At 55.7% G+C, this 21,535-nt stretch overlaps 1 protein-coding gene across 3 annotated transcripts; it reads right to left on the bottom strand.

The window, feature by feature from the left end:
* Positions 1 to 552: 552 nt before the first annotated feature.
* DPH7 (diphthamide biosynthesis 7) lies at positions 553 to 19,701 on the bottom strand. Of its 3 annotated transcripts, none has more exons than XM_027966027.2 (9): positions 19,404 to 19,701; positions 18,605 to 18,738; positions 18,115 to 18,202; positions 16,751 to 16,845; positions 16,208 to 16,380; positions 12,182 to 12,251; positions 11,758 to 11,823; positions 11,414 to 11,586; positions 553 to 1,046 (listed from the first exon to the last, which is right to left on the bottom strand). In XM_027966027.2, exons 2-9 carry the CDS (start codon positions 18,610 to 18,612, stop codon positions 625 to 627), a joined length of 1,095 nt encoding a protein of 364 aa, XP_027821828.1. In that variant the 5' UTR covers positions 18,613 to 18,738; positions 19,404 to 19,701; the 3' UTR covers positions 553 to 624. The 3 variants fall into 3 exon arrangements, with proteins under 3 accessions (XP_027821828.1, XP_042101290.1, XP_042101291.1); XM_042245356.1 differs by lacking the exon at positions 553 to 1,046 and adding an exon at positions 1,053 to 2,763; XM_042245357.2 differs by lacking the exon at positions 553 to 1,046 and adding an exon at positions 3,251 to 8,332.
* Positions 19,702 to 21,535: the final 1,834 nt, after the last annotated feature.

Below are 21,535 nucleotides of genomic sequence, written 5' to 3'. Positions count from 1 at the left end.
TCCTCCGGAGAGAGGAGGAATGGCCTGTGGGAGGCAGATCAGTCCCAAGCCCAGGACTTCTGGAGTTAAGCTGTGTCCAGGTTTAACGCCACTGTGAGGAAGCGTGACTAATCCACCACAGGACTTAACATTTCCAGTTTATGCTATGCTAAAGCAATACACCCTTCTTTTTGGTTATTTGCACAGGAGGCTATGCAAGCACTTCTGGTGCCATGATCTTTTTTTAATGTTCATATAAAACTACTAATATAACACAAAAACAAACTACTTTGGTATTATAAAGTAGCTTTAAAATTTTTAGTTAATGTAAATAGTTGCTTATATAAGTCCTAAGAACTGAAAGTCAAAACACAGGAAACTGACAAGTTTGAGAGCTAGGAACCAAGCCCCTCCACCCCACCCCCTGCTGCCACAGAGACACCATTTTGAAGGGCCCAGCAGATAAGGTTTATCTGAGAGGTTAATAGGTTTTCTATTTACTGAGAAAATTCCACAGATGCAGTGAGCCCCATACAGTGAGATAGTCTGGGGTCACTTCATTCTCAGGAAAGATAAAGATGTACTCTAGGTTTTATTTGTGGAAATTGTCTTTACCATCTCAAACCAAGCAAGGTCTTCCCCAGCTCAGATGTTCTCCCACTTCCAGAGGTGAAGAACATGATTATAGAAAGAGCAAGTGGCCAGAAGGTTGATGTCAAAGTCTGCTGCCTCCAGATCCTGGTCGCAGTCACAGATCTTGACCCCTGGAGTGGGCAGCTGGCCATCCTCGTCCTCTGTCTGCAGAGGAGCCTCTAGCTTGCTCCCATTCTGGTGTGTGGTGCCACCCACTCCATCACTGTCAGCTAGACACTCCGAAGAGGGTGCTGGTGACGGGTCTGCAGCCTTCAGGATAGGGTCCTGGTTTGCTGTTCTGGCTTCTCGGTCGCTGCCAGGGAAGGACGGCTGGGTCTGTGGCAGACGGCAGAAGTGGAGCCAGGACCAGTCGATTCCATACACCAGCGAGTTGGGCAAGGGGTAGGACAGAGAGACTGCGTCCTGCTCTTCCTCTGGAGTGAGATGGGAGGACACAGGAAACTTAGCCAGTTACTCTCATCACCCACGCCCAACAGACCCTGCCCACCCTCAAAGAGAAACTTCCAAGAACCACCACCGTGTGTCACGCAGAGGACTGCCGAGACACGGGCAGGCAGAGAAGGGCAGGCCATCCTGCAGTGAATGCACTCTGTGCCTGCGAGAGGAGGCAGCCTGCGCCACGGAGGTTCCATCCAGGGTGCCTGAGGACTCAGCGTGAGCCAGACAGAGGGAAGGGGGCGCGTCAGAAGTGGAGGGAACAGGACCCCGTGACGCACACCGCAGGGAAGCCTGGTGTGTGTGAGAATCCGCAAGCGTGGGTGGGGCTGAGCTGTCGTCTGGAACTGGCAACATGTCAGAAGTGTCCCGGCACACAGAGCTCCCTTAGAGAGTCTGGATTTGAACTGGGAAAGGAGTCATTCACTGCCTGAGCAGCTGTCCTTGTGGTGAGTTGCTATGGCAACTCTGAAGATGAAGGGCAAGACTGGAAAATGTCAGGCCTCGTTCTGGACAGAACGTCGCCGAGAAAGGGTGAAAAGGGACCCGTGACCAGGGAGAGAGATGACGAGGGGCCCCCTGGTGGTCTGTGGCGAAGAACCTGCCTGCCAGTGTGGGATAAACTGTTCAGTCCCTGATCTGGAGGACCCCACGTGCCGTGGAGCAGCTAAGCCCGAGCGTTGCAACCACTGAGCCCGCGTGCCCTAGAGCCGGTGCACCGCAAAAAGAGAAGCCGCCACAGTGAGAAGGCCCTGCTCTCCGCAACCAGAGAGAGGCCTGCACTGTGGTGAGGGCCTAGCACAGCCAAAAATGGATAAACAGAAATTCTAAAAATAAACAGGCGGCGTCAGCAAACCTGAGCTGGTCAAGGGTCCAGGCCGAGGCTGAGGCTGGTAAAAGCAGCTGCAGAAGACTGGCCAGTGAGCCGGGGCTGGAAAAACTGTCACCAGCTGGACGGCCCAGGGGCCGGCCACTCGGTCTTCAGTCGCCTGGACACCACAGCGGCGGCCCCGGTGCATGGATCAAAGCGACAGCACTGAGTCGTGATCAGCCTCTGAACCGTGACCAGAGTGAGCGGTGAAGAGGAGAGCCCAAAGCCGGCGTCAGGAAAGAGACCAAGGACACAACCAATGCACCAGAGACCCTCCTCCCCAAGCCAGGGCTCTGCCTGAGCAGAAGGGGCTCCGGAGAGAAGCCCGGTGCTGGGCTCTCCCGGAGCACAGAGAGGCACCTGGCACCACCACAGAAGGAAGCTCCAAGGAGACCGCCTGCCCCTTGCTGTGAACATCTGGGGGCCTGGGAGGCAGGGTCGCTGGCACAGTAAAGGCCTACGATACTTTCACATCCAACAACCACAGGCAGTGTCCACTCGTGGTCCAGGCGGACACAAAGCCTCCTGCCACAGGCAGCTCCACCCGGTAACGCAGCACGCCTGCTGCTCAGGGCACTGCGGCAAGTGCTAAGCAAGCACGCGGGGCAGCAGGCGGCCGGAAGCTTCCGTGAAGGAGAGAGTATGCGCCGTGCTGATCAGAACACACCGAAACAAAGTCAACAATGTGGTCAGAACACACAAGAAGCGTCTCCAGCTGGAAGCTTAAAACCACCTACTAACCACACTCGGACAGACGGGGAAGAACAAGCTGGAGTCACAGAGTTCTTCATAAAGACGAAAGCACAATCGCCGTGTATCAGAACCTGAAACTACGCTTAAATCAGAGGATAATTCAGGCATAAAAGTGCTTAATACAAAGCAAAGCAACAAACGTAAGTGGACTGTAGTCCCAACTCAAAAAAGATCTAAGGAGGCAGGAGAGAAGAAGCAAAGCTAACGGAGCTGGCGAGGCGGGGAACAGCGACGACACGGCGGAAACGGAACGCAAAGTGGCTTCTTAAAAGAGACAGTGCACACGCTGCTGACTAGGGCGGACGCCTGTGTGTGTGGCTATACAAAGTGAGACTCGATGCAGCGAATACCTGCTAGGGAGTTTTGACCCCAGTAGAGACATAACGCATAAACAAAGCAACTTTCACAGAAAAAACACAGAGAAAGTTAACAGAATCATCATTCAAAAATAAATCAGGCCCAGATAGTCATAGGAGAATTTTCACCGCATCTTGAATATAACGATAACCCAAATGACGTATAAATTATTCAAGAGACGATGAAAGATTTTTTTTCACATTTTTGTTTTGATTTTCACATGAACGAAACACAGTGCTGATAAATAGCATAAAAGAAAATTTGTGTCATCTTTGAACATTACTGAAAGCCCCAAACAAGGTATGCACCAGAATGCAATACTACACTGGAAAAGATAACCTGTCTTCCAAAGAGGACACACAGATGGTCCAAAGGCACCTGAAAAGATGCTCGACATTGTTAATCATCAGAGAAATGCAAAGAAAAGTCACAATGAGACATAACTTGACACCTGTCGAAATGGCCATCGTCCAAAAGACCACAAATACCAAATGTTAGGGAGACTGGAGAAGAGCGCTCTCCTACACTGTCAGCAGAAACGTACACCGGCACAGACACCGGAAAGTGGTGCGGAGGTTCCTCAAAAACTGCACACAGACCTACCCACCATATGATCTAGCAATTCTATTCCTAAGAAACTGAAAAACAATCAAGATACAGGCACCCCAGTGTCCATGTGTGTGGATGCCCGACTCAGACCCCATGGACTGCAGCCCAGCAGGCTGCTCTGCCCATGGAGTTTTCCAGGCAAGCATGCTGGAGTGGGTGGCCATTTCCTCCTCCAGGGGACCTTCCCGACCCAGGTATGGAACCCACGCCTCCTGTGTCCCCTGCACTGGCAGGTAGCTTCTGCCACCTGGGAAGCCCGCGGATGCTCAGACAGAAGGCAGACACTCGCTCAGCCGTGTCCGACTGTTTGCAGCCCCGCACACTGCAGCCCGCCAGGCTCCCCTGTCCATGGGATTTTCCAGGCAAGAATACTGGAGTGGGTTGCCATTCCTTTCTTCAGGAGAATCTTCCCGACCCAGGGACTGAACCTGGATGTCCCGCATTCCAGGCAGATTCTTCACCATCTGAGCCACTGAGGAAGCACTCTAATGTTCACAGCAGCATTATTTACAGCTGCAAAGAGTCAGACAAGACTAAGCTGCTAAGCACAGCACAGAGAACGGTGGTTACCAGTGAGGAGAGGGAAGGCGGGAGGGGCAACACAGAGAGAGAGGGTTACAAGATACAAGCAATGTGCATCCATTGTGTCCAACTTCCCGTGACCCCCTGGACTGAGCCCACCAGGCTCCTCTGTGCAGGCGAATTTTGCAGGCAAGCATACCAGACTGGGCTGCCATTTCCTGCTCCAGGGAACCTTCCCAACCCCGGGACTGAACCCACACACGCCTCTTCCGTCTTCTGCACTGGCAGATTCTTTCCCACCGTGCAATCTGGTAAGCCGAGTCACAGCTAAACTATCACATATAAAACAAATACGCTACCAGGATATACTGTACAGGGGCTTCCCTTGTGGCTCAGAGGATAAAGCATCTGCCTGCAGTGCAGGAGACCCGGGTTCGATCCCTCTTTCCCGCTGTGCAATCTGGTAAACCAAGTCACAACCTAAACTATCACATATAAAACAAATACGCTACCAGGATATACTGTACAGGGGCTCCCCTGGCCCAGCGCTTAGGGCTGCGCTTCCACCGCAGGGCGTGCAGGCTCGAACCCTCATAGGGGAACTAAGCTCCCGCATGACGTGTAACAAAAGCCGCCCCAGAAAAGGATCTCTTCAAAAAACATACATGTGAAATACAGGGCTGGATAAAGTACAAGCTGGAATCTAGATTGCCAAGAGACAGATCAATAACCTCAGACACGCAGATGACACCACCCTTATGGCAGAAAGCAAAGAGGCAGTAAAGAGCCTCTTGATGAAAGTGAAAGCGGAGAGTGAAAAAGCTGACTTAAAACTCAGCACTCAAAACACTAAGATCATGGCATCTGGTCCCATCACTTAATGGCAAATAGATGGGGAAACAATGACAGACTTTATTTTTTGGGCTCCAAAATCACTGCAGTTGGCAAATGCAGCCATGAAATTACAAGATGCTTGCTCCCTGGAAGAAAAGTTATGACAAACCTAGACAGCATATTAAAAGCCAGAGACATTATTTTGCTGACAAAAGTCCATAGAGTCAAAGCTATGGTTTTTCCAGTGGTCATGTATGGATGTGAGAGTTGGACCATAAAGAAAGCTAAGAGCCAAGAATTGATGCTTTTGAACTGTGATGCTGGAGAAGACTCTTGAGAGTCCCTTGGACTGCAAGGAGATCCAACCAGTCCATCCTAAAAGCAATTAGTCCTGCATATTCATTGGAATGACTGATGCTGAAGCTGAAACTCCAGTACTTTGGCCACCTGATGCGAAGAGCTGACTCACTGGAAAAGACCCTAAAGGCGGGGGAGAAGGAGACGACAGAGGATGAGATGGTTGGACAGCATCACTGACTCGATGGACGTGAGCCTGAGTGAACTCCGGGAGTTGGTGATGGATGGAGAGGCCTGGAGGGCTGCCGTCCACGGGGTCGCAGAGTCGGACACGACTGAGCGGCTGCGCTGAACTGTGCAGCCCAGAGAATAAAGCCAAAGTTTCAGAGCAACTGTGAACGGGACCCAACTCTTAGAGCTGTGGGTCACTGCATTCTCTGCTGCTGCCACTGCCAAGTCGCTCCCGTCGTGTCCGCCTCTGTGCGACCCCGTAGACGGCAGCCCACCAGGCTCCCCCGTCCCTGGGATTCTCCAGGCAAGAACACTGGAGTGGGCTGCCATTTCCTCCTCCAATGCATGAAAGTGAAAGGTGAAACGAAAGTCACTCAGTCGTGTCTGACTCTTAGCGACCCCATGGACTGCAGCCCACCAGGCTCCTCCGTCCACGGGATTTTCCAGGCAAGAGGACTGGAGTGTGGCTATATTATACATCTGAAACATAATATTGTAAGTTAACTATACCTCAATAAAATAAAATTTTTTTAATTTAAAAAAAAAAAACTACTTTGACAACTAAAAACGAAACCAAGCATGATTTATTCCAGGAATATATATTCCATATTAGAAAACCCATAAACAAAATTTACTATATAAATGTATCCAAGGAGAAAAATAATACAGTTCAATAGATAGTATAAAAGCATTTGACAAAAAAAAATCAACAATTCCTGATTTTAAAAAATACTCAAGAAAACAGAAATTGATGAATACTAAGGGCAGGTGGCTCAGACGTGAAGAGTCCGCATGCGATTAAGAGACCCGGGTCCGATCCCTGGGTGGGGAAGATCCCCTGGAGATGGGAATGGTTACCCTCTCCAGTATTCTTGCCTGGAGAATCCCATGGACAGAGGAGCCTGGTGGGCTACAGACCATGGGGCCACCAAGAGTCAGACATGACTGAATGACTAACGCTTTCACCTTCTTTCCAAGGACACACTTTAGTCCTTATATATCATCAAACTACATGGGAACTAGCAGGGCCCCTCTTCAAGGTCAGGAATAAGGCAAGATGTCCTCCACTCTTTTTAAAAATTGTACTGGAGACACCAGTAAATGAAGTTAAATGAGAAAATAACTAAAGGCATTCAGTTGGGAAAATAAAGAACAAAACTCTAATCTTTTGCAGATGACACCATGTTTACTTGCAAAACCCAAGGAATCAATAGCAAGACTAACGGAAGCGTGTTTATAATTGTCAGAATGTGAACCTACCGACAAAACCCAACAACTTTCAGATAGACAGCAATTTAGTTAGAAGATACACTGAAGAGAATGCCCGCCTACAAGAGCAACAAAAACGTTAGGTTACTGAGGAATACAGTTAGCAAGAAATGTACGATGTATGCACACAGAAGAAAAGTTAGTTCTCGTGGACGGGTTCAAAACTGGGAAAGGAACACATCAAGGCTGTACACTGTCACCCTGCTTATCTAACTTATATGCAGAGTACATCATGCGAAATGGGGGGCCGCATGAATCCCAGCTGGAATGAAGATTGCTGGGAGAAATATCAACGATCCCAGGTGTGCACATGACACCCCCGTAAAGGCAGCAAGTGAAGACACACTGCAGAGCCTCTGGATGGAGGTGAAAGGGCTGCGTGAAGAAGCTGGCTTAAAACTCGACATTCGAAAGCTAAGACCATGGCATCTGGCGCCGCCGCTGCAAGCAGACGGGGAAGCGGTGGAAGCGGTGAGAGACTTTGCTTTCTTGGACTCCAAAATCAGTGCTGATGGTGACTGTAGCCATGAAATTAAAGGACACTTGCTCCTCGGAAGAAAAGCTACGACAAACCTAAACAGTGTATTAAAAGGAGGAGACATCACTTTGCCAACAAAGGCCCATATAGTCACGGCTGTGGTTTCTCCAGTAGTCAAGCTGGATCATGAAGAAGGCTGAGCATCAAAAGACTGATGCTTTTGAATTGTGGTGCTGGAAGAGACTCTTGAGAGTCCTTTGGACTGCAAGGAGATCAAACCAGTCAATCCTAAAGGAAATCAACCCTAAATGTTCACTGGAAGGACTGAAGCTAAAGCTCCCATACTTTGGCCTCCTGATGCCAAGAGCTGACTCACTGGAAAAGACCCTGATGCTGGGAAGATTGAGGGCGGGAGGGGAAGGGGACGACAGAGGATGAGATGGTTGGATGGCATCACCAACTCAACGAACAAGTTTGAGCAAGCTCCGGGAGATGGTGAAGGACAGAGGAGCCTGGCGTGCTGCAGGCCACGGGGTCACAGAATCAGACACGGCCCAGAGAATGAACAGCTACAAAGATACAAGAGCAGATCTGAACAAACAGGAAGGTGTCCCTTTTCTTGAATAAGATCCCAGATGACAAATAAGTCAGCTGGAAAGTTAATTTGTATTTAACGCAATCCCTATAAAAAACCAATAAACAATTTTTTCTGGGACAAGCTAAGTCAACACTCAAGTTCAAACTTAAGAATAGTCAGGAGGCCCTTGAGAAAGACCTAGAGGGGGCAGGCAGCCCACTCTAACAAACGCCCTGAATGCTTCCGTGGTTGAAGAACAGGTGTGAACACTGAGACAGCCGGGGGGCAGGAGAGAAGGCGCGAAACGCAGCGTCTGTCCGGGAGGTGCCTGCACACAAGAGCTGGCGTCTCGAGTCACCGGGGCGGGGGCGGGGGGAGGACGGGCTTTCCAGGAACAGCGTCGGGACAGTTCCACACGTCACACAGTAGGCCTCGGGTCAAAGTCCTAATTGTAGAAAGATGACGTCTGACAAATACGAGAAAACAGTGATGAATTCCTTTAGAACCTGGCTGTCTTTTTAACTGAGATTCAAAAACCTAGACTCAATGAAAAAACTATAAATCTGATTGCACTTTTGAAAAAACCCCAACTTTCGTATGGCAGGAAAAAACACTATACGCAAAATCAAGGTAAGAAACAGAAAAATTATTTCCGACATAAAACAGATTAAGGGCTGATGACACTAATACCTGGGCTAATACAGGAACTCTTTAAACCAAGGGAGAAAAAGACCAGGAGTCAGAGAGAAAACAAGCCAAAGAGAGCTCAGAAAAACAGGACTATGAAACCAGCCCTTCAGGCAAGCGAAAATGTATTCAGTTTCACTCCTAATTAGGGACATGCAAATCTCAGCTACTGTGCAAAGTCATTCCACACCCATCAGATGCAAAATTCCAAAGCTGGGACACATTCTGCTGGCAAGGCTGTGGGGAAGCGGGGTTCTCATCCGTGGCTGGTGAGATGATGAAGTCAGACAGATATCAGTCTGTGGGCCCTGCAATCCCACACCTAGGCACTGACCCTAAGACACACCTCCAGCAAGCAGAAACACAGACGCAAAGCAACATATATGAAGCACTCTTTGTAATTATAAGATATTAGAAGTAACCCAAATAACCGACAGAAAACTGGAAGAAACTGGAGTATACCCACTCAGTGGAGTGCTATGTAACTCAAAAAACCCCCAAACTCTGTGAGCCCATAAGGAGCGATTTCCAGGGTGTGCTTTGAAAGCGAAACAAGCAAACACGAGTCCACGCGGAACGTCTTTTCTTGCCAGAGGAGAAGCATGGATATGTGAACAGACGTGCTGACTTCTGCGAAGAGACACAGAACTGTAACCCCGACCTAACGGACAGGTTGCCTGCAAGAGGCGAGTGGGAGCCGCGTGAGAAGAAGCCGGGCCTCTGCTGCTGCTGCTGTTCAGGCGCCCAGTCGCGCCCGACTCTGACCCCCGGACTGCAGCGCCCCGGGCGTCCCTGCCTGTCGCCGCCTCCCGGAGGCTGAGCGCGCCATGGCGTGCGGGGCCTCTGCTCCCCAAGCAGGGACCGATCCTACGCCTCCCGCAGTGGAAGCATGGAGTCTGGACCACCAGGAAGTCCCTAACGGAATTTTCATTTCTAGAACACTTAATGTTTTCACGCATCCAAAAGGAAAACCAAGTCAATGAGGATGAATGAAAACATCCTTCAAAAAAAGAAACAAACTGAACTGTGTTCACACACTGACTGCCACACAGAAAGAGAAACAGCTCTAGTCCAAGTGAATCCTGAACACAGCACAGCGGCTGCACCAAGCTAAGGAACAAACAGGACGGCGAGGGCGTCCGGAGCCCTGAGGTGCGTCGGGCTGCTTGTGGCGCCGACAGCTCCGCAGGCTCGGGCACAAGAGCGAGGACCTGCTGAGAGCCAGGGTCGCGCAGAACAGGGGCAGCAGGGAGAGCTGCGCTGCCGGAATGAGCTGGAGGTCTCAGCGTGAACTCAGGCTCCGACACACACGTGTGTGTGCAGGGAAACCCGCACACACAGACACACAGGCGTGAGCGTACGTGTGCACACACACGTGGACACGCACGTGTGCGTGCCGGTATGCAGACACGCAGACACATACGTGTGCGTGCACTCACTGCTGAGAAGATCCAGGACTTCCTGGAGGAGCAGCCTGTCCAGGGCGTGGGAGAGGGGGAGCCCAGAGTGGGCCCGCGTGACCGGAAAGGGAGGCGCCACCTCAGCCACGTGCCCAAAAGCAACACCGGCAACAAAGGGACAAAGCGGCATCTCCCGGCCGCCGAGCCCCCCACTCGGAGGGCAGAGCGCCACTTCCGGGAGGCCCGACAGCAGCGCGCAAGCTACGGTGCGTTCGCTACGGACTCGCAGCCACGGGCAGGCTGACAGCACACAGCACCCAGGGGGAGGCGTGCGCGCCTCTCCTGGGGTCAGACGACCGAGGCTTTAAAACAAGCGCTATTGGAGACGAACAGCGACGTCCTGTGATGAGAAGAGTCAACACAGCAGGACCACACGCAAGCACGACCGGACACACACAGCTAGCGAGCCCCCACGCCTCTGAAACAAAAGCTGACAGAAGTGAGGGAGGACACAGACACAAACCAGCAAGACCGCTGAAGCAACTGCGGTCCAATTAAAACATGAACAGCACCGCAGACACTGGCTGCCCACTTTCAGACACGAACAAGCAGACAGCCACCAAGAACAGGCGGTGCCCGCCCCCGACGGGGAGAGCACACGGTCCTCCCCGGACGGACCGCAGACGGGCCACGGTGAGTCCCAGTGACCCCAAAACTCGACTCAGTACCAGAAACTCAGGATGCTCTGAAAAATGTGCAAACTAAACAGCACTCTCCACGGTGACCAGTGGGTCAGAGAGGAAATCACAGAGAAGCTGGAAAACACTGTTTGAGATGAACGAAAATACAACACACCAAACTCATGGGACACAGTGAGCAGTGTTTAGAAGGCAATCTATCACTGTGAGGCCGGCACTAAGAGAGAGAAGAGAGGGCAGAGAACCGCCAGAGCGCCCACAGGACAAAGGGCAGCGACACGGCAGGAGCAGAGCCCAGGGCTCAGACAGGGAAGCCTGGAGGCCACCGCCGGCAGAGACGGTCGGGAGTGCGTGAGGGTGAGGCGGCCACCTGCTCCTACGGAGGAGGGGACACGACCCCGGGCGGGGGGATGGGGGCAAAGGCAGGGTGGGGCTTCAAGAGAAGAAAACGTGAGGGACCCCTGGTGAGAGGAAGGCCAGTCCGCCTGCTGGTTCTGCCTGGAGCAGGAGAAAGAACCGGGGCAGCGGCTGAAGCGTGTCTGGAGTGCAGGCCGCTGAGCCCGAACTGTCCGCAGCAGTGACCAGGCCCCGATGGGGCTGGGTGTCACTGGTGCAGAGGCACCCAGATAACAGAGCCGGTCAGGCGAGGACCGCGGTTAGAGAGCAGGAGCTGAAGGTGAGACTCTGGAGTCACCCTCACGGCAAGGCCGGGTAACCCGGGAACATGTCAGGACAGAGGAGCCTGGTGGGCAGGCCACTCACCTGCTGCCATCTGGTAGTTGATGATCGTAAAGCCGCCATGCATGCAGGCCGCCAGGAGCAGGTCACGCTGGAACGGGTGCCACTTGAGCCTCCACACCCCGCCCTGCACGGGCACGTCCGCCAGCGGCCGCCGCAGGCTCCGCATGTCCCAGAGGAGAACATGCTCGTCGTAGCTGAAACCCGCAGATCTCAGCCAGCGTGCGGGAAACGGGGGCTCCGCAGGCAGGGCACCCCTCACAGGAGACCCAGACCTGCCCCTCCAGGACAAAGTCCCTCCCTGAGCCCCCAACGCCCACATTCTGGTTCAAAGAGCGGGCTGGTCAGACACCACAGCTGGGACTCACCTTCCTGTGGCCAAGATGTGCTCACGGTGGGGGCTGCTCTGGACGCTGCACACGCCCATGGAGTGTCTGCGGGGGGCGGGGGGCTGAGCAGGCACCCCGCAGCTCCCCAACAGAAGCCCGGGGTGGGGCGGGGGGCTGAGCAGGTGCCCCGCAGCTCCCCAACAGAAGCCCGGGGCAGGGGGCTGAGCAGGTGCCCTGAAGCTCCCCAACAGAAGCCCGGGGTGGGATTGGGGGCTGAGCAGGCGTCCTGCAGCTCCCCAACAGAAGCCCGGGGTGGGGCGGGGGGCTGAGCAGGTGCCCTGAAGCTCCCCAACAGAAGCCCGGGGTGGGGCGGGGGGCTGAGCAGGCGCCCCGCAGCTCCCCAACAGAAGCCCAGGGCAGGACGGGGATGGGATGGGGCGGGGCTGGCCCCACGAGGACTCACCTGCGGCTGCTGAAGGTGGCAGCGTCGGGCATCCTGGTGTCCCAGCCCTTCAGGAGGCCATCGTCCCCACCTGCACGGAAATGGAAACTGCCCCCGCTGGCCAGGAGGCACGCTGAGGACGGGCACCAGCTGCTTCTCAGGGCGCAGTCACGTCTGTGAGGGTGTTTCCACACAGGCACGCGAGCCCCAGAGGCAGCCAGCTGTGCCGCCACCGTGCCTTCACCCGAAGGGCAGACAGAGGCACTGGCGCAGAGCGACCAGCCACACAGACTCAGCCCTTCCGGCTCGCGCAGCCAGGAGCCAGCATGGCCGCGTCCGAGCGCTCGGAACAGACGCGTCTGCAGGAGGCTCCGCAGACGCCTGCACCTGGCAACACATTTCCGTGTGTTTTAAAGAGAAAGGTCCCTGGTAACCTCGCAGGAGAAGGGCTTCTTTTGAGGAAACTGAAGCAACAGAAACGAGAGGGGAGTCGGTGCCCTGGTGCACAGCCAGTCTTTGAAGAGAAGCAGCACCGTTGACGGACACAGTGTCCCAAAGGAAGACGGGCAGAGAGGACAAAAAGGAGCAGACCAACCACAGAGCCAACCGCGCTGAATGCGCCACTCGCCCGCCGCCCGCCGCCCGCCGCCCACCACCCACCCACCAGCACTTCCCGGGCGCACCACAGACGGGGATGGCGGTGAACGCGACCTGTGTCCTTGGACCAGCAGAAGCCACCATCCCGGTACTGAGCTGCAGGTGAGCCTCAAATACAAGCTGCCGTTCCGTGGCAGGGCCGTAAAGAGAGCTGGCTGTGGTTTCTTTACATGCCGGGCTCCCTTCTCTCACACTCCACATGCTCCACCAGGAGCTCCTACTGATCGGCCTGCACGCAGCAGTTTCCCACCCTTCCTCCTCTCCACTGCCCCCACCTCACCCCTCACTGCCCCCTAGCCTACAACCTCAGCCCTTGCAGCCTACACTCAACACAGTAGCTAAGGCTGTTGCTCACTCACCAAGTCGTGTCCGACTCTGTGACCCCATGGACTGCAGCATGCCAGCCTCCTCTGTCCTCCACTATCCCCTGGAGTTTGCTCAGACTTATGCCCAGAATCAGTGATGCTGTGTAACCACCTCATCCTCTGCCGCCCCTTCCTCCTTTTGCTTTCAGTTTTTCCCAGCATCAAGGTCTTTTCCAGTGAGTCAGCTCTTCACATCAGGTACCCAAAGTATTGGAGTTTCAACTTCAGCATCAGTCCTTCCAATGAATATTCACGACTGATTTCCTTTAGAATGGACTGGTTGGCTCTCCTTGCAGTCCAAGGGACTCTCAAGAGTCTTCTCCAACACCACAGTTCAAAAGCACCAAATTTTTGGCGCTCAGCCTTCTTCATGGTCCAACTCTCACATCCGTACATGACCACTGGGAAAACCACAGCTTTGACTACACGGACCTTTGTTGGCAAAGTGACAGCTCTGCTTTTCAATACGCTGTCTAGGTTTGTCCCAGTTCTCCTTCCAAGGGGCAGGTGTCTTAATTCTGCAGCTGCAGCGACTGTCTGCAGCAACTCTGAAGCCCTAGAAAATGAAGTCTGTCACTGCTTCCCCTTTTTTCCCCATCTATTTGCCAGGAAGTGATGGGCCAAGAGGCCATGATCTTTGCTTTTTGAATGCTGAGTTTTATGCCAGCTTTTTTACTCTTCTCTTTCATCTTCATCAACAGCCTCTGTAGTTCCTCTTCATTTTCTTTCATTAGAATGATAAGGATCCTCTTAAATTTTAAAATGTTAAGCCAGAAAACATTCCTCTGTCCAACACCCCGCAACGGCTCCCTTCCACTCTGAGCAAATGCCGGCGCGCTCCCGGGGCCTCAGCCCAGCGCCCTGTCTCTGTGACCCCTCGCCTCCTGCTCCACACTAACTGCTCGAGACACACAAGGCTCCACAGGACAGTCTGTGCCACCCACGGCACCCGATACCCTTGCCTGTCCAACCTCCCTCCTTCCGAAGTGTATTCACCACCAAGCGTGTTACACTTGGCATTCCTTGTCTGTCTCCGCCAAGCGCTGGAAGCTCACTGAAAGCAGGGACTTTATCTTCCTCACAGGAATCTCCCAAGCCCCTGGGACAGTGCTCGGCACGTGGTTGGTGCTCAACAGACACTTGTTGGATGAATGAATTGATCTCGAATTGTTAAAACATTGTCTCACTCCACTGTGGCTTGAATTAGCTAAGCCTCAAAGCAGAAGAATCAATCCATGAGCGAGAGCTCAGAAAATCAAGTCCTTACTGTTCTCCCTGAGTCTGTTCAAGGGTGCAACAGCGAAAACTCCAGAAGAGATCCCCTTTCAGGGGAAAATAAGCATTAAACACAAAACCAAAAGTGGTTTCAGGACATCCCTGCCCGTCCAGTGGTTAGGAATCCGCCTTGCAATGCAGGGGATGCAGGTTCGATACCTGGTCGGGGAATTAAGAGCCCATGTGCCCTGCGATGCAGCAAAAAATTAGTGAACAGGAAGAGGACAGGGCGCCATGAGGCCAACAGCGAGGGACTGAACACACAGTGTTTCTAAAGACAAGACTTTCAGCTGGGCCCTGCCAGAAAAGTGGGATTAACCCGTGAAAGGCTAAACTAAGATTAGAGGAAACACAGAAGAGCTGAGGAAAAGAAGACAGAGCAAGGAAAAATCACTCAAAACAGGGCCAGCCAGGTAGGCACAGACCCAGTCACCACTCAAACCCAGAAATCACTCGAAACAGGGCCAGCCAGGAAGGCGCAGACCGACGCAGGCTACTGCTCGGCGCTCTGCCGTGACCACAGCGTGGGACCGTGGTCGTGACAAGTAGAAAGAGAGTAAGAGAGATACAGCCAATTCCAAGAAATGCTCAGAAGACAAAACCAAGACACAGACTCTCAGGAGGGGCGAGCAGACAGAGACACCTGATTTGGGTGCCCAGACCCTGTCCCGGAGTGCAGGGCACGGCAGGGCCACACGGGAACCCAGGCATGGCCGGAGCCCGCGGAGGGAAGCGCTGGCGAGCACCCCAGCGTGAGCGCAGGGAGCTGGCAAGACAACGCAGCCAGAGCTCAGAAGCAAGGTCTGCTCCCACCAGCGAAGCGCAGTGTCTGTGGAGACGCAGTAACAGAGTCAGGAGGGCGATGATGCGGAGCGAGGAGAGGACACGGGCGGGACCAGGAGCGCGCTGGCGCGGGACGAGCCCGCGGGGCGAAGGGCACGCTGGTGCAGGATGAGCCCGCTGGGCAGAGGGCGGGCTGGCGCGGGGACGAGCCTGCGGGGCGGAGGGTGCGTGGCCGCAGGGAGAAGCGGCGCTCGGATCGCACAGCCTTGACGCCCGGGAGGGACGCAGGGTACGACCAGACAGGCCCACGGACCTGCCCCCTGGGCTGGGCAGCGCGCTGTTCCTCCGCATGAGGCTCCAGGCCACACCGCTCGCGGTGAGCAAGGCATGCCACCAGCACCCAGACAGGACACGAGGCCTCGGCTGCTCTCCAGCCTCTGCGGGTTCTGCAGCCCTCAGCTGTCTTCTCTCAGAGCCCCATGCCCTCCGCGGCCACTAGGGTGGAAGGGGCTTCCGGTGCCCACGTCACCAGCCCATCCAGACGCACCACGTACACCACCAGGAAGCCGGCCTTCCCTGCCGCCGGCCTGCCCTGGGAGGGAAGCCATTCCGAAAGGGGACATGCAAGCCTAAGACCCAACACGACCGCTCAGCACTGACCCAGATGATCAGGCAGCAAGCAAGGGTCTCCGACTGGACTTCTGAAGGAGGGCGAGGACCCCTCCCGGGGAACGAGCGTCGGGGGGCTCCCAAGGGGGAGCAGCGCCCCCCAAGAGCCCGCGGTGCCCGGGCAAACCGCGCTTCGCTCTACAAGGACAGCTCTGTGAGCACCAGCTCAGCTTCCGCCCCCAAGTGTGCTCTCCACGAACGGCCGGAGGAATCGCCCGGTGACCCGTGTCTCCTCTGCTCCCTCCCGCCCCTCACCCTCAGCCAGTCTTCAAGGGGGCACTCAGCGGAGGGTACCAACCTGAGTATACGACTTCCGTCTGCCAGTAATTGAAAGCAGCAACCCAGGCCTCAAACTGATGGGCCTGCCACGCGACCACAGCCTGCAGTCCGGGCCCTGCCTCGCTGATCTTCAGGAGGTGAAGCTGCCCTTTGGAGTCGCTGCTAATGATTTTCAAGGGCTGGTCACTGGCCCTGGACACAAGGAACCAATGGAGAATTTGGCTGAAATCGATTCACTGCCCTAAACTCCTCACCTCTTGTGGTTCCCAAGCAGGGACACGTTATGCCCCCAAAACACAGCAGAGAGAGGCTCTCCAGGCCCTGGTATGTGAACAAGCCTCCTAAGAGGCGTGCTTGGGCAGAAACCGAAGCTGCCATGAGCTTGTCAAAATAGACTAGGGTCGGCTTCGCCTGGTGAAAACATGCCCCCTTTCTCTTTCAGGATAAGGGCTGGCCGTGACACTCCCAGGCATGAGAGCCACAACACGGCCGGCAAGGTGGCTTTCCTTCTGCCTCTCACACGAAATAGCCAAGACTCAGGCCCACCTCCGCTGGCCCTCACCTCCCAGCTTTCCCAGTGGACCAGTCCAAGGACAAGGCGAGACACTGCTTTTCCAGGGCCAAGCGGGAGCAGGGCTGTAGCGTCCAAGTGTCCTGCTAGAGAGAAGGAAGACGTCAGAGGGGAGCGAGCGGCCCCGGTGCCCCACTCCGGTGAACGAGTCCTCAGGCACCCTGCCGAGCAGAGCCTGGGAACACTGCCAAGCCCGCTCCAGGAGCCCTCACTGCTGAAGGAGGGCCTGCCCACACACGAGAGCTCAGGGGAAGCGGGCCTCTCTGCTGCCCAGGCCCTCCTGGAGACGAGCATGGCGCCCGCGCAGCCTCTTGGAAGCGCTGCCGCTGCGGCTTCCCATCACCCAGGGCCTCCAGGGACAGGACAAAGGGGACTTTGCCCGGACACAGGCAGCCATGGACACGCCGCTTCTCTGGGCTGGACTCTCTCTGCAGGGCAGCTGTGCTGCCTCCCAGGTCTTCCTGCTCCTGCCTGCAACCCTGGTTCTGAGCGCAGCTCTCCTCAGGAACCCCTGCCGTCTTTCCTGACAGGGCTGCCGCTCTCGGCATGTCTGGAGCGAGGCCGTCCTCACCAGCGCTCAGCGCCGTGGGCCCGAGGCCAGCTGGGCCCGCCCCAAGGCCCACTCGCAGCGCCTGCATCAGCGCCGCCCCCTCCACTCCCCTCGCCCGTGAGCCAAGACGTGGTCAGGCTCCTTCTTTCACCTGCCCCCGCCCCCAGCACGCAGGCGTTCTACAGACGCGTGACATGGGACTGCTGTCAGACGCCCGGGGGACAACACATCACTAAGCTGCTCAGCTGTGTCTGCCGCTTTGTGGCCCCAGAGTACAGTCTGCCAGGTTCCTATCCATGGGATTGTCCAGGCAAGAAAACTGAAGTGGGTTGCCATGCCCTCCTCCAGGAGATCTTCCTGACCCAGGGATCAAACCCACGTCTCCTGAATTGCAGGCGGATTTCTTACCCACCGTGCCATGTTTGGGGAAGCCCAGAGGAACCCTATGCTCTCTTAATTACTGATGATAAACACCACTCCGCCCCAGGAAACACTGCTCTTCCTGCCCAGCACTGCCAGCCCAAGAATGCTGCCCAGGCTTTTTCCTAACAGGGCGTTCGGGCCCCCTGTCAGGTTAAAGGGCCTGCCTGCCGCTTCAGCTCCTCTGCTGGCGACACACAAGGTGTCTTCCTCTTGGGAGTTAGACGTAGAACCCGTGAACTTAAAACCTGTGAACTGTGTGCTACCTTAGAACATTTCACGATAAAGTTCACCACCGAACAGATCATCCTAGAAAAAGATCGCCTCAGCACAGCCTCCCTCCGTGCTCCTTGGACCCCTCACTAAGCCTGGCCCAGTCACTGACCTCAGATGGCACCAAGCGGAGGAGCTCTATGGACCCAGAAGCATCCGCCACACCCAAGACGGGATGGCCAGCCACTGGAACGTGACACCTAGGAGAGAATGCACGTGCCAGTCAGAACACAGGATGTGCCCGGAGTACAGGGAAACGACAGGCACCCCCGTGACTCACTGTTACAGATTTCAGTTCCCAAACCAGTTTGGAGCCTACAGTTCTGTTCCTACAAGATCCTCCAGTTTATGAAGCAGAAAATCAGCACTGCTTCCCAAACAGACCAACAGTACCTGTACGGCTTGGAAACTGAAAAAAGAAATAAACCCCAAGTTTACAGCAGCCTCCACAGGCAGGAAAAGACAGGACAGGAAATGAACCCCAACTTCACGCAGATGCCTCCCTGTCTTGTCTGATGCCACCAGGCATCAGGCTCCTCTGACTAAACAATCAGGTTTTCATGACAAATTCCAACCAAGGGGGACTGTTACCAAATGCGTACCATTTCATGTCCAGGATCGCAGAAGTGTCTCTTCTTTGGACCTCAACCAGGGGGCAGGGAGACCTGTCCTCATTGCAACTGTACAGGTAGAGACGGCCCAAACGAACTGGAGGCTCGGCCACACCCAGTTCACTCTACAAAAAAATGCACGTGTTCTTTGAATACCTTAACAGACACTGAGGAACCCAGAGGATGGCAAAAGGGACAGGGAAAGAAGAGGTTTGCCAACACTCGGGAACTGATTTTCTGAGCTGGAGAAATGTCTTTTCTCTTGTATGTGATAAACGAGTAGGTGGATTAGGATACAATGCTTCTTCTAAAGGGGCCGACAGAAAGGAGCTGTGGTTAGGATTCCCTTGGGACACAGTTTGCCTGCCTAGGACGGTCCCAGTGCCAGCTTTCACTCTTAAAAATGCTTAGGTTTGGATCCGCGTAAGTGGATGCCTTCAAGGCATTAGGTAGAGCTCCTGTGACATCCCCTTTTCTCTTTGCTCTAGACTTCACCCACAACCTGGGCCACGCCGGCAAACAGACGACATCCCGCTTTCAGGACGCCGTGTCTGACATTCCGGCCACAGGCCAAGGTCGCGTCCACCCCGTGTGGCTCCACACGAGATGTCTCCACTCCAGCCTCACCGCTGCAGAGCAGAGAGGTCTCGACGCTTGCGGTCGGCTCTGCCTCTCAGGAGCCTCTCCTCGCCCTTCTCGAGAGGAGCTCGAGTCGGGGACTCGAGCCGCTTGGGAACGGCCACCTGGGGCCGCAGACCGCCCGAGGCCCGAAGCAAGGAGGCCCGCGCACCTGGCACGCCCCGTCGGCGGGCCGGCCCTCCGGCTTCCACAGCTGGTAGGTGCCGCACGCCAGCAAGTGCCTGCAGCCGGCCAGCGGGCACCACTCCACCGAGTCCACGGTGAGCTCCGTGTCCACCGCCTGCAACAGCTGGACTCGGCCGTCGGCTCCCGCGCCCCCGGAGGACGCGGCGGCGGCCGTGGTGGCGGGCAGCGCGCGGCAGCGGCTGAGTAAGGAAGCCACGTTGACAGCGCCGAGCGCGGGCGCTCTGCGACGCGGGCCGCCCAGCCGGGTGGCCGGCGCGGCTCCCACTTCCGCCGCCGACGCCGGGCCTCTTCCGGGGAGGGACTTCCTGCCCCACGGACTCGCCCGCGAGGCCGCGCTCCCGCGCCCCCTGCTGGCCGGCAGACTCAACCCGCCCCGCGTGCCCCGCGCGGCGGCGAGGCCGGCCCGGGATCGCGCACCCGAGCGTGCGGCACGGAGTCACCTGAGGGCCGGACTGTGAAAGCGGAGCAGAGTCCATCCAGGGTCTGACCCAAAGAGCCTGGGCACAGGCTGCCCTCCCTCTCCCCGGTCATGTCCACCGCAGGGAGCTACCTGCCTGTGGGCGGTAAGTGCAGCGCATCAGCGGACACAGAATCCTGCCAGGACCGCAGAGAACGGAGACAGGGTGGGCCCAGGGCCCAGCCGCGAGCAGGAAGGTGAGCAGAGGGCGTGGAGCAGAGAGTGAGCCCCAGGGGCAGGTGGGGTCCGTGCCCATTAGACACACGGTGCAGGGGAGGGCACCCAGCACACTCACTCTCTGACTTGGAAAACTGCGTTATGTGCTGGCACCATTCAACGAAACCTGACTCTACAGCACAAGTCTGGGGAAGGCAAGTGTCACTGTTATGAATGAATGCTGTTACTGTCCAGCGGCTAAGCTGTGTCTCTGCGACCCCACAGACTGCAGCCCGCCAGGTTTCCCTGTCCTTCACTCTCCCCCAGACTGAATTGTGTCCTCCCCCAAGACATGCTGAAGTCTTATCTGCAACGTCCCAGAACGTGACCTTCAGAAACAGGGTCTTCACAGAGGCCATCCAGTTAAGGCCATTAGTGTACCCCTAATCCAGTTTCACTAGCAGCCTTACGAGGAGATGTGGTCTGTTACAGACACCCACAGGAGAAGCCTGGCAGGCATGAAGCCTCTGCAAGGAAAGGGCTGCCTGAGGCCACTGGGAGCTGGAGGAGCCTGGACTCTTCAGAGGGAGCACCACCCTGCCCACACACGGGTGTGCAGGACCCAGACCTTACATTGTTTCAAAGCACCCAGCTTGTGTTCCCGTTACAGCAGCTGCAGGGAATGGGACAAGACTGAAGTCCACATGGAGGCCTGGGTGGCCAGCCTGTGGTGTCTGAGGCGGTTTCTACGGCTGTGAAAGGTCAGCTGTTCGGATGGCAGCTGAAGCAGAGAAGGGCAGGACACAGGAGGGCACCCTGAAGTGGCTGACCCACACACCTTGATCTAATCTGGTGCAGAAGGCAGGCCAGGCAGCCCCCTGCCTCACTCCTAACAGGCAAGAGCCGTCAATGTTGGACCCTCAGTCGCTCTCAGATGTGTGGCTGCAAGTCAAGAGGTCGGGGCCGTCAGAACAGAGCCAGGGGCCAGATATCCAATAAACGACAGGGGAAGCAAGGGGATACAGCCAGCCTGTGGGTGCCAGGGCACCTTCCTGGGGCGGCTGCTCCAGGGGCCGTGGCAGTGACAGCAAGCCCTCTGCCACCCTCTCAGCTCCACCCAGGGCCCTGCACCAGCCCAGGCTCAGAGTCTGCCAAGCAACACAAGACACAGCACCACCAGGAGGGGACAGCCACCAGCTATGCCGCCGCACCCCCGACAACCCCCACCCCCACAGCTGCCAGCGAGCCCCAGAGCACGGCAGTTCCAGGTGAGCCAGGAGTCACAGCAACGAGCACCCGAGGTCAACACCCAGCATGACGTCCTCCAGGTCAGCAGACTCCAGCACTTCCATTCCAGTGGAGTTTTCTGAGGACTAGCTAACCACAAGGCGGCGATGGCACCTCACTCCAGTACTCTTGCCTGGAAAACCCCATGGACGGAGGAGCCTGGAAGACTGCAGTCCATGGGGTTGCTGAGGGTTGGA

This window comes from Ovis aries, chromosome 3 (assembly GCF_016772045.2).
Source record: "Ovis aries strain OAR_USU_Benz2616 breed Rambouillet chromosome 3, ARS-UI_Ramb_v3.0, whole genome shotgun sequence".
In the NCBI taxonomy this organism is placed as follows: Eukaryota; Metazoa; Chordata; class Mammalia; order Artiodactyla; family Bovidae; genus Ovis; species Ovis aries.
Note: the sequence above shows the minus strand (reverse complement) of the source record. Positions and strands in the feature narration are given on the sequence as shown.

What these genes read in the sequence shown, in the direction of transcription:
- DPH7 (XM_027966027.2), bottom strand. An exon ending in CACATCTTGGCCACAGGAAG is followed by an intron (nt 11,587 to 11,757) that starts GTGAGTCCCAGC and finishes TGCGGGTTTCAG; the next exon opens with CTACGACGAGCATGTTCTCC. An exon ending in CAACTACCAGATGGCAGCAG is followed by an intron (nt 1,047 to 11,413) that starts GTGAGTGGCCTG and finishes ATCTCACTCCAG; the next exon opens with AGGAAGAGCAGGACGCAGTC.